The 12,281-nt window shown below is 34.2% G+C and overlaps 2 protein-coding genes across 2 annotated transcripts in view; both read right to left on the bottom strand.

Annotated features, from left to right (window-relative positions):
* LOC111043397 (protein tweety) overlaps positions 1 to 3,571 on the bottom strand; it is a 91,811-nt gene extending 88,240 nt beyond the window's left edge. The window contains exon 1 of the mRNA XM_039435159.1: positions 3,303 to 3,571. The gene's annotated coding sequence lies outside the window, so the exon portion shown is untranslated. The remainder of the gene's footprint in view (positions 1 to 3,302) is intronic.
* Positions 3,572 to 6,495: 2,924 nt separating this feature from the next.
* Positions 6,496 to 12,166, bottom strand: LOC111053495 (eukaryotic translation initiation factor 3 subunit G). The gene is made up of 4 exons (XM_022340393.2): positions 11,981 to 12,166; positions 10,426 to 10,561; positions 9,450 to 9,666; positions 6,496 to 7,137 (listed from the first exon to the last, which is right to left on the bottom strand). Exons 2-4 carry the CDS (start codon positions 10,558 to 10,560, stop codon positions 6,620 to 6,622), a joined length of 870 nt encoding a protein of 289 aa, XP_022196085.1. The 5' UTR covers position 10,561; positions 11,981 to 12,166; the 3' UTR covers positions 6,496 to 6,619.
* Between the last annotated feature and the right edge of the window lie 115 nt (positions 12,167 to 12,281).

The raw sequence follows: 12,281 nt of genomic DNA, 5'->3' as shown, positions 1-12,281 counted from the left end.
TAATAAAATAGTATTCTATGATTAAGAAGACATTTATTTGGAGTAGATTCCCAACAAGAACGGGGTGCATCATCTACACTTATCAGTTAGGGTTTCTTTCAAATAGTTTTGAAGAGTATCAAATTCTCTCATAAATTCGAAGACATCAACATATTTGGTCAAAACTTTTTCAAACATTCCGGTAATGTGATAGTGTAATAATTTATCACAACGTTTCTGAGAAGCCTTGAAAACAACGCAAAATGTAAATATCACATTTTAAGCGTTAACCAAATTACTAGCAAAAATAGCAGGGAACATAATTATATTGTCGGCCGATATCTCATCATCTTGAGACCCCACTATCATTAGACGACTTATTAGAGCTCTGCTAATTCTTATCTTTCCTTTGCCGACAAGTATTTTCAAGTAGTTTTAACTCGAAACACAATAATTACAAGAGCACAAGTACTGATAGTAAGATAGTAGTAATATGAGGATTATGTTTCATTTGCACGACTAGCAACCTATATTGTCTAGTTAGTATTCACACCTATTGAAATAAGTACCAGCATATTTCAATTTCAAACAACGTATCCAACGTACAATTCCATGGATAAACAGCTCATTTTATTTGTTTTAGTTTAATTGATTCAATGACCAATTCCATTGGGAATACATGAAAACAGACCCTCTATAATACATGGATTTTCTAATTTGAGATAACTTGACAATTTCTTGGTAACGAACCAAAAATTTAACACAAACTAATCGTTTCTACCTACAATTCTATTGAATCTGGCTCGGATACAGTGCTTCCATTGCTGTGTACCGTAGCTCGTGAATGATGAACTCTAGTTCCATATCAAGGAAGAGCTTTATGTAATTCCTAGTCCCGTGTTTTCCGTATTATCTTATCTTTCATTTTATGTTATCTACCATCTCCTCATATTTTCCTCTTGCCCAAGCTTTAGGTTAGCCTTAGCTTACTGATTGCATCCTAGCTTTATATAATTTTATCTTCATATAAAAGAAATAGATATTCCTATAATATAAATGCATATTCCCCTCTTCTTCCTACACACTAATCTGACTATCTCTCTCAAACAATTTGATATGGCAACACACCAACACTATAAATGGCCCAAAAGTGGTATCGTATGTCAAAGGTTTACATACAATATAATTCTCTCTCTTGAAACTCTAAATGAAATCTACTATTAACGGTCAGCATAGATATTATTAATAGGCTATTATTATCTTTCAGCATTGGTTGAACGGGAATTATAGATGTTCTTTGTAAGTAAAGGGATTCTGACAGTTCCAAGTGAATTTCACTAAAGTTCAAAAAGTCAGGATTGGTTGAGTGAGAACCATTGATATTCTAACATAAATCTCACTATATAATACAACACTAATAACAGAGACAAATAACCTAGGTATCTTTACTCTATGCCTATTCCCATTAAAAAGTAAGTAGCCCAAGTAAGTTGCCCATTAACGAGAAACTAGTCCCAAAATACAAAGCAACTGATTGCACTGAAAACCATTAATTCAGAGACAAACAATCACTATTCACTACAGACTTCCACGGTTAAATGAACATTTCAATGAATTGGTGATTGTTCCTTCATGCCTGGGAAACAATCCATAGCATTTAAAAACCTTATTATTTGTTTCAAATGTGTACAAGACCCATAGGTAATGTATAATGTATTACATTAGGACATGGGACTGAGCCACCAAATGTTCGAGTGAGTTGCTGGGAATATTTTATAAATATGCCATAATTATTCAATTTTTGTTACGTTCATTACACTGAGGACTAGAGCTACCAGCTGGGACACAAGGTTTTGATGACTGGCCACCAGGTTTTGATGGCTGGACACCAGGTTTTGATGGCTGGACACCAGGTTTTGGTAGCTGGACACCAGGATTTAGTGTCCTAGCTTGCTTTAATTATACCACTGTTGTCACAGCTTGGTGTCCTAATGTAATACCGTACGGGAATGAAGCGAGAATCTGAGAAATCTTATGTAATAATGGTAGGCCTATGGCATTCTCAGGGCTTGTTTTAGAAGTAGATTGACCCTCCTATAGTGAGATTTATATACTGTAGAGGACACCTACAGTTAGTATCATAAGAACCCACAAATTGGAAAGGAACCGATAATGGATATGAATTAATGAATGTGTCTATAGATAAACTGATATGATTCACAAGTTTTCAGATATAATAGTACACAACAATGGATTGGAAAATCCGGAATCCTCTTATCTGTATCAAAGGAAGTAGCCTATGTAAAAACATTTCCGTCGAATATGATATGAGAAGGAAAACTCAATTATGAGTATAATACTTATATTATTATCGTTCATGAATAATGGAATGAAATGCACTCTACTCCAGTCGAATCTTGAATTATTAGCCAATTATTGTATTGGCAGCAATTGTGATTTTAGACACTAACTTAAGTGCCGCTTGCACAAGTCGGTTAAAATTTAACCGTAATTAATTCTTGTCTTTTCAAGAACGTCTTCTCAGATTGGTTCTCGTAATATTAATCTACATTAAAATTTAACCGGCTTTTGTGCAACCGGGCCTAAATGAAGATATCATAATATGTATGGAACGGTATTTTTAGGAGGGAGTGCGTAATTGTGTTGCATGGGGGGCTGAACTCCCTTATGCTTTAGATAGTGTGATGTTAGATATTAGACATATTTAGATTGAACAAATATTTTAAGCTATTAAATTTATTCTAACTTGAAAGTTTCGGTTATAAATCTTGGTTATTTTGAAATTTTTTAGGTACTAAATAAAATTAGACAAGCTTCCTTAATATAGGTTTGTGGTCCAATAATAAAGACATTAAACAAAATTAAATGAGTTGAGCACTCATTTCCAAGTATCTTAAGGTAGTGGAAAATTCAGAATGTACTTTTTACCGCAGTAAACATCATACAGAAAAATATTACAACCTGCAGTATTACAGTGTAAAAAGTGTAACTAATAAAATTAGTTGCGGTAAAAAACAGAAGGGTTGTAAATGGTTGTCGCGTTTAATTATGATTCAGATTAGCCTTTTTCGGGTCTAGTGGAAACAAAGAATTAAAGTGAATTTAATCCGGGAGTTTCACAGTTCAATGCTCCCTTGTAGGGGTAGTTTAGAGGAGGTATACCACGCCCGGCGTAAGGGTAGCAGGGTTGTAAAATCTTTTGACAAATTATAATAAAAGTTATCAGCAATAAAGAGTGATTCTTACAGGATAACTGAAATTTATTAATTACTGGTACAACATATTTATAAGTGATCACTTACCTTTGAATCTTGATAATATGCACTGTTTATCCAATCACTAAAGATCACTGACAACTAACTCTCACAAACAAACAAACTCCATCTTTGTTTTTCGGGTCCCGGAACATTGCAGCCAATCTACCCGTATTTTCCAAGTTTTACAAAAATCAATTACTATCACTAACACTAATAGATAACAAACATTGAACAAACACAAAGATACAAAACTGCAAGAGACACACGACAATCCGTACAAACAACGTAAAGAAAGATGACTAACTCAACCTGCACTGGGACTGTATCATTTACCGTCTATAGAAGGCATTGACAAGACAACGTTTTTCTCCACCTTTCTCCACTGCCATTACAACGTGGACCTCACTATAGAACACAAGTTAGTTATGCTACCTATAAAAAATAGTCGAGCCACAATATGAAAAAATCCGGTTTGGCGCACTCACACAACTTTCCTTGCCGTTATGAAAATGTATCACCTGACGTTAGTGTTCACGCGCATCTTAAGTCTACTATTCAAAGAACCGAGCCAGCTGGTGACAGGACAATAACGCTGAAAATGTTACTGAACATTAATTGTAGCGATTTTCATGCTCAATCTTTTCCACTTGAAATTTTTTGTTTATATTGTATCAGACTGATAATTGGGAATCTAAAATCAAACTTTGCATAGATGCGGCGGAGCTCCTGGAATTTTTACAGATATGGGACTTGTGGCAGTTGATAGAGCTTATCAATGACTATTTTAGGTATAAATTTGATCAGAATCATTGGAGCTGTTTTCGATAAAATCGCCAAAACCCCTATTTCTGACAAACTTTTTCAGCTACCGTATCTTGAATTGCATTAGATCGAAATTGTTCGTGTCGGATCCTTATTATTGTAAGGAGCTTATGTTCCAAATTTCAAGTCATTCCCTTAATTGGGAGATGAGATATCGTGTATACAGACGCACATACACTCATACACACACATACAGACCAATACCCAAAAACCAATTTTTTTGGACTCAGGGGACCTTGAAACGTATAGAAATTTAGAAATTGTGGTACCTTAATTTTTTTCGGAAAGCAATACTTTCCTTACCTATGGTAATAGGGCAAGGAAAGTAAAAATTATGAATGACTTTCTGCAATCCATGTAAATAATATTATAGCCTTCAATTTTAATCTAAAAGTTATATTTTATTTTTGTAATTGATTCACTTCCTTTCCTTGTACAGTTGCATTCTATTTTGTACTGAAACTTTTGAAAAATCAAATTTGAATGTGGAATTTAGGGATATAATGTGAGAACTGCAGGGATAAGTGAAGAAATAATATAAAACGAAGAAAACATACCTTAATCAGTTAAAAAAAGTAGGAGCATCACACACAGTCATCTGCTCTTCTGTGTAGAAAAAATATCATTAGTTTTCTTGGGAGGGTCAACATATTGGTAGACTGGAAATGTGTGAGCACTCCCATAAGAATCTATGGTATATCATCGTCATGGATTAGGCTTTTCAAGCATGCTCCGGCGTCCATCTCTTCCTCGGTCTACCAATACTTCTTCTGCCTATTGGCTTGTGGAGTAGGGCATTCAATGGGAAACGGTCTTCAGGCATTCTAAGGACATGATCTGACCACTTATTTCTATATGTTTTATCAAACTCAACACTGGTTGAACATCGTATTCTCTTCTTATAATTTTCTATGGTATATTCTTTCTCTAATTATCAGAGCAGAAATTTATTAGAAAGCAGGACGTTACTTACTCTCACCTTAATGTGTACGGCTTGTTAAATCTTTTATCTTCAAGTTTTGCATTAATAGGTGTGTTGTGTGACGCTCGAGTAATGCACCACTGACTACTCATTTACCTATACAACTTGAGTTACTTATTTAGATTTTACAACGCAGTTAGGAACCTCAATTATAATTGTTTATAAAAATAGAATTTTACAAGAAAACAATCCAAATTATAAGTATAAAAATATACACTTTAATTTCCGACACACTCTTATTCAAGGCTTCTGTTAAATCTGCTACTTCTTTTCAAAGTATCCATCGTTTTCGGCATTCTAAAGTTGTCTAAATGTCGCGTTTATACGATCTAGAGGTCTACGTTATACTGGCGGTATTTGATTAACATTGGTTTTGCTATCCTTGTCTATCATTCGATAGTACATAAAGTGATATCCTCTTCCAGATCCGCAAAATTGCCAGATTATATTTCAACAATGTAGAAAAATATAATGAAGATCTCAATTTTGAAAATTCACTATTTAATCATTCAAAAATATATTTTCTTGAAGAATAAAATATAATTGATTATTTAAAACTAGAATAGAGATAGGTAGTTACGTTCAAGACTACATATTTTACAAGTTCAAACTGAATCAAAGTAGAAGTGTATCTATAGTGAGATCCACGTTATAATGGCAGTAGAGCAAGATAGAACACAGCGTTGGTGATGATGGTTGAAGCTAAAAATTAGGTGTTTTTCACAATACAAGGAGCATTGTTGTCAGGTGTACCTGGAAATCTATATGGAATAGAGCGCTCTACCTGATCTCTGATTGTAAAAGCACAAAATACGCCCAGAGGGAATTTGAATTATACATATAAATGGCAACAATCGGAAGATATTGTTAATCAAAAACGAAAATTCATCAGAATAGATTTTTCTTTAAATTTCACTCATTTTTGAAAAATAATAGTTTAGTACTCATTAGAGATAGAGAGTTCCGAACGATCTCCGAACGACCGAAAATACGAGGTTTTTTGGCCACTCTGTATCTAGCACAAGGAAATTTTGCATGAAGAAATAGGTTCTGGACTTCTCTCATGTATCAAAATAATATATGAAAAAAAATCTGAACTACAATATATATTGCAAGCACTATTTATTAATTATTGTAAGGCTATTAACTTCCAATTAAAAAGTGTAGAATTTTATGTCATCTAAAATAAGTAATAAAGCTTAACTGGAATTTTTGTTAAAACGAAACTGCAGTCCTGTTTACAAATCTATTAAATGTGGATGTAACATAAATAAAACTGTGTTTTTTGAATAATAAAGCTTATATGGAAAAACTGTTGAAGATTAGATGAGAAGCCAAATTGAACAGACCATAGTTATATATTCAATTATCACTGTATTTGATTATAATATTTGGATAAGTTGTGTATGTATGAATAAATGAATGAGTAGATACTTCTAGAAATTTCACAATATCTATGTTTATAGTGAACATTTTATTAAAAGAAAAGATACATTATAAACCCATTGATTATTGATTCAGCATTAAACACCGTATAGTATAGAAACAAGTAGCAAGTCTAGTTGTTATGTGTGGATGGTTTGGACCACTCAACATCGAGAATCAAGTGATCGTAACCGTAGCCATGCAGATGTTGGATAGCCTTAGCCGCATCGGCGCGATTCTTGAAATGAATGTAGGCATACTCCTTGCAACGACCGGTGGCCTTGTCTTTCGCAAGGAAAATCTTCGAGATGGGACCGAACGGCTTGACGAGGTCCTCGAGATCCGCCTCCTGGGTGGACTCGGACAGGTTGGAGATACGAATCGCGAGCGTGTCGTCGCGCTGACGCGGGTTGAGGTTTTCGACGCGTTTTCCGGTGCTGTCGCGCATGCTCGGTGGAACGTACTTGGCGGTTGTCTTGGGCTTGTCCTCGCCGGCTGCCGGTCCGCCTCCCACTGCCCCAGGGCCTGTGCCACCCCCAACCTTGCCCACATCCTTGCTGGCCAACGCCATCTTGGACTCGCGGTACGGACAGCGGCTGGTCCAATGGTCTCCCGAACAGGTACGGCATTTCACCGCACCCTTCTCGCCAACTGAAAAACAAAAGCCACATCATTAGTAAAACTAATACATTTCAAAATTATTCACTTTGAATTAATTATACTTTAATCATTAGTAAAACTACTCAAGAGAGTTCACCCACTGTTTAGGCAGAGTTCACCTTTCTGTGATGTCTTTCTAATTCTTTCGTCCTCCTAATAGTCTGATGTCCAGCAAGTGTGATGTCCATAATGTTGGAGTAGCCCAAACGAGCTTCTCAATACAAGTTGTTGAGACAATTCAAAGCCTGTGTACCCAACATGAAGTCTGTTTTTTGTATCATTATTATTAGTATTTTAGGATCTCTGCCGATAAAAGCCATAAGAATAAATAAATAATTAGTATTTTGATTGTATTTTGTTTTCTTTTTTGTATTTTGTCTTGAATGAAATTATTGATTGAAATTTCAATTTGATTGATATTGTATAAGCGGATATTCATATTGACTACAACGACTAAAAGATGTCACCACAACAAAAGATGTTCCACATAATTGTGGAATTGTTGATATACTATTAATAATATGGTTCTATTTATACTATAATCTGCTACTCGATGTTCAAGATTTCAGTTCACAGGAGATTGATAAAATTGTCGAACCGATACTAGCTACTCATTTTTTCAAATAAATAAATAGAAGTAAAAATGTATAATAGTTTTATTAAAAAATAAACACAGTCTAAGGCAATGAGTAATATTGATGAGGACAGATAACTATTGGTTATCTAATGATTTAAATAATTGAAAAGTAAGAAACAAATGGATGAATGATAATTGGAGAGTATCAATAGTAAATAATAAATGTTAATGGGAAACACAGCACTTATAAGCTGAATTTGACATTTTATTTTTAACATTTGGACCAAAAAAGTATAATGAAATGACCATACATTATTGATGCAATCTCTCAGTAGTTAGTGAATACGCTCGAGTAAACCAATGAAACAATGAGCAAAACATTAGACTATTGGCCCAATCTCTTCAACGTTCCAATATTAGTATAAATATGTTCTGGCGAAGCAAGTACAATCTGTTCGTAGCAAATTACTTTATCACTTTAGATAATCTGAACACAATTCGACAATACCTCAGTCGCTTGAATGTGGGGAAGACAAGACACGTGAGTTTAAACCATGTAAAGGAGCAGTTCCTTAGCGGAGACGCGTCGTTACAACCATGATGGCTGGAGCACTCAACCTAAAAACTCATTAGATTCGATGACTCAATGGGCCATATGAATAAAACCAAAGCTTATGCTCATGAGCATGAGCATGGAGCATAAGGTTTTGCTCATGAGCATTAGGTAGAAGCATAAGCATTTGCTCATTTTTATATGAATAAGCTTTACCTTATGCTCCAGAACTCTGGAGCAAATGCTCACATATTTTAAAGATTTTTCATCAGCTGATTCGCCTTTGTGGCCTTACTTTGTTTTTAAAGCTCACGTAAGCGCTAAATATGCAAGTACGAGACACCGCTTGTGTTTGCGTCGTCTGCTCTGTTTTCTATTTATGAATTGAGTTTAGTTTAGGTTAGTTGAGTCTAGAATTTCTAAGTAATAGCGTGAAAAAATGTCATCTCTATAATAATCTTCAGCATAATCTTATAATATCAATAGCCTTCTTATAATCGTCTACACTCTCATCTTCTAAAATGCTTATTTCCTATTTTGTGATGGCTATCCTTATATCAGATAGCTATTTTTTGTAGGAGTAATGGTGATATATATCATGGTTGATTCTAAAAAGAGTTTTATAGTTCTCAACTATTGGTTGTGATCGTATTTGGTATAGTTTCCTCTTCCTCTTACGAATTAGTTGTGCCATTTTACTAAAAGCTGCTCTAGACTCACCTTTTTTGGAGCATTTGCTTCAAAATCTGAGCAAATGCTCTAGTTTATTCATACAATTTTGAGTATAAGCTTTTACTTTTGAGCAAATGCTCAAACTATTTTTTTGATGAGCATGAGCAAAAGGTTTTGCTCACGTTTATTCATAGAAAATTAAGCAAATGCTCCATATTTTATTAGTATAAGCAAATGCTCAACTTTATTCTTATGGCCCAATGGGTTTTTATAATGTATGAACGTTATAGCGGCAGATGAATTGGAAAAGTGTGCTCTAGCCGCGGCGGCTCTAACCACACGTCTTGAGACGCCGCTGAGGAATTGCACCTCAAGTGATGAAACAAATAATTAATAGAAATGAAAATACCAGTCTTTTTTTCAAGTTGATTCACGGTCACCAGACTGTGTGGAAAAGACGAGACAAGTAACAAGTTGGTGAGTAATGAAACAAATAATTACGGTTTCTGAGTTTGTCGAGAGCATCCTCCTCAATCTTGTCCGGCTCCTCCTTGTTGGTGATGAACTGCATGAACACGTCTTCAGAGACGAAGGTGGTTTGTGGGTTGGGACCTGGCTTGTCGTGCTGCGAGTCGCCGTACTTACCCCACGTTTTGCGCAGAGCTATGTTCTTCGAGACAACACGCTTCTCGATTTTGTAGGTGCGCACTGTTTTTACCTGGAATACAAGTTTGTTGTATAAGATATTGAAAACGGTAGAATTAAGTTAATAATAAGACTGTCTTTATCGTAAGTAAATCGTAGATAAAATATTGTAAGTGACAAACAATATTGTAAATATTGTAAATATTGTTTTTTGACAGTCTAGTATTTTATTGTTAAAAGCTTTTAAATTTCTTATTGGTAAATCATTATTACATTTTTAACAGAACCCAATATCTAGATCATAAGTTATAGTTCTGGGGTAACCAAACACCTTTTTAAAAAGGAAACTTTATTTTCAAACACATAATTATAAAATATACATCGAAAAAGAGAGAAGTGCTATCGGTGAAGTTTGGCAGTAGACTGACTAAAAGTACTATGATCGAGCATTACAATGGAATACAGCGTCAGCAATAATATTAGGTGTTACCAGATGTAACTATAGACCAGACATTCCAAAAAGGATCATGTTAGTAGTTCAGCAGTTTACGTGTAGTTCAGCAGTTTACCCTCCTCACACAATGACTAGTTCTAGGTGAGAACTATTCTTCTAAATTATTGTAAAGTTTACATTTCAAATGTTTGTAACATGTTGCTTTTTGTAAATAAAATTTTCTTCATAGATTCATTCATTCATGATCGGATGTGGAAGGATGAATCAGACCAGAAATCAATTTCTCCGTGACAATATAAAGTTCTATTGATTCATCACCATCACCATCAATTTGTATTCTTCAAAATTCGGATTTCACAATCAGTACAATAGTATTACCTTCTTATTATCCTCATTGAATTTGTACTCAGTTGTGATTTTCATTCCATTAGTGATTACTTCGCTGGGCGCGGGTAGTGAACCCTCTTCTTCAACTTCATCTGCCCAACTGGACTTTGTATCTGGGACTGGCATTCTAAAAAATAGCAGACAAAACAATAAAGATTGTGACAGTAAAATTGATTGTTAGGCTATAAGAAGTAATCCAACACAGTAGCCTATAGCAATAAAAAATTGTGCTAGTAAACTAAGAAATAAAATTTTTACAATTTAAGGCTGAATAATAATGTGATAAATTTTTGATAAGAAAACTTCAGCAATTGTAGGCGTACGGTAGTTATCAATATCAGTCATTTCTATCATTACTTTAAAAAGATATATTTTTTTCTAGTATAAAATGTATAATAATATAATGTATAAAAAGGGTATAACTTACTATTAATGAATAAGTAAATAAGTATTGAACACTTGAGTGATAGGTAAAAATTAACACAAACTAGTCAACCCAAGAAAAAAACAAAAATCTAACCTCAGGGTGTGTTCACATTGATTACGTCTACGTGCAAGAGCACGTTACATTATGCATTAGCCGAAAAGAATTCATGGAAAATGCCATTGAAACACTTTGTGACTTGTATGTAGCTGCTCACACTGAACGCAACCAGCCAGTGCACCCGTTCAGTGATGGTGTTCCTCTTGCTTTTTCCAGATTTCATTTATTATCTGCAGGCTTGATAATGCACAACCAAGCGTGCACTTTCAAATTATGCATTGAATGTAATCATACCTTATCAGAACCATACATTGTCAGCTAGTGTAATTAAATAGAACGGACACAGTAAATATTTTTTCATTGAATTTTTGTTCCAATAGACCTATATCCAGTCTTTTCAGACAACACTGTCAAGTCACTATTAAAATTTGAAACCTCAAATTCAAAAAGGTAAGCTAATCACACAAAAACCTAACCAAACCTTCATGCGGGCACAACCATAACCACACCTTAATAACCTTTTTAATGTGTGGTGTGGGAATAAACAATTCCGCTGCCACCTTGAAGAAATAGTGGGAGATTTTAGATTTCTCAAAAAAGGACCCCCAACCCTGGTTGAAACGTAGAAACCACAATGTTTTGCTGCCTGTTGCTGTTTCTGACATGTTGGTAATAAAATGCTGAATGAACAAGTTATTTTAGTCAAATTACATACTTTTCACATTTATAAAACTTTAAAAACCATAGAATCAACAACAACTTGTAGCAAGTTAAAATATCCAGCTCATCTGGCTGGTTAATGGTCCTACAAATGAAGATTGAAAATATCATAGCATAATCAAATCCGAACGTTTTTCAAGGATAGAGTGGGTATTTATTAAAAGAAATACCTGCTGCGTCCGTTCTATATAAATACTCCTTTGTGTACTCTAAATGATTTGTATTATGTGCAAAATAAAGCACATTTCCATAAATAATATGTCAAACAAGTTTTTAAACGAGGAAGGACATAAAGATGTTGCCGTATTTTGTATTCATTATTTCCAACAAAACCATACTTACGTTTATATTGTAGAACAACACTGCAATAATTATCAAATTTATCACACTTTGAAAGTTATATACCCGATTGCAATAAAAATAGAATTAATAATTCTAGTTTTGACAAAAGCCAAGAAATGAAGAAATAGCCTAAAAATATTGTAAAATGGACACAGAAAATGTGGCAGGCTTATGACTCAGGTTGTGCAACCTTACCTTGGTTGTGCATAATTAATAAAAGCAAAATTTAAACTTTAAATTATCAGAAAAGTTATAAATACATGCAATAAATTAAATATTTTTTAAATATTCTAATTAATTT

Source organism: Nilaparvata lugens, chromosome 8 (assembly GCF_014356525.2).
Source record: "Nilaparvata lugens isolate BPH chromosome 8, ASM1435652v1, whole genome shotgun sequence".
Lineage (NCBI taxonomy): Eukaryota > Metazoa > Arthropoda > Insecta > Hemiptera > Delphacidae > Nilaparvata > Nilaparvata lugens.
This window is presented reverse-complemented; position numbering and strand designations above follow the sequence as displayed.

Bases quoted from the DNA above. Each gene is read 5' to 3' on its own strand.
- LOC111053495 (XM_022340393.2), bottom strand. From the start codon at position 10,560: ATGCCAGTCCCAGATACAAAGTCCAGTTGGGCAGATGAAGTTGAAGAA. The intron at 9,667-10,425 runs GTAATACTATTG...CTTGTATTCCAG, and splicing joins TCAATGAGGATAATAAGAAG to GTAAAAACAGTGCGCACCTA. The intron at 7,138-9,449 runs GTAATTATTTGT...TTTGTTTTTCAG, and splicing joins TCTCGACAAACTCAGAAACC to TTGGCGAGAAGGGTGCGGTG.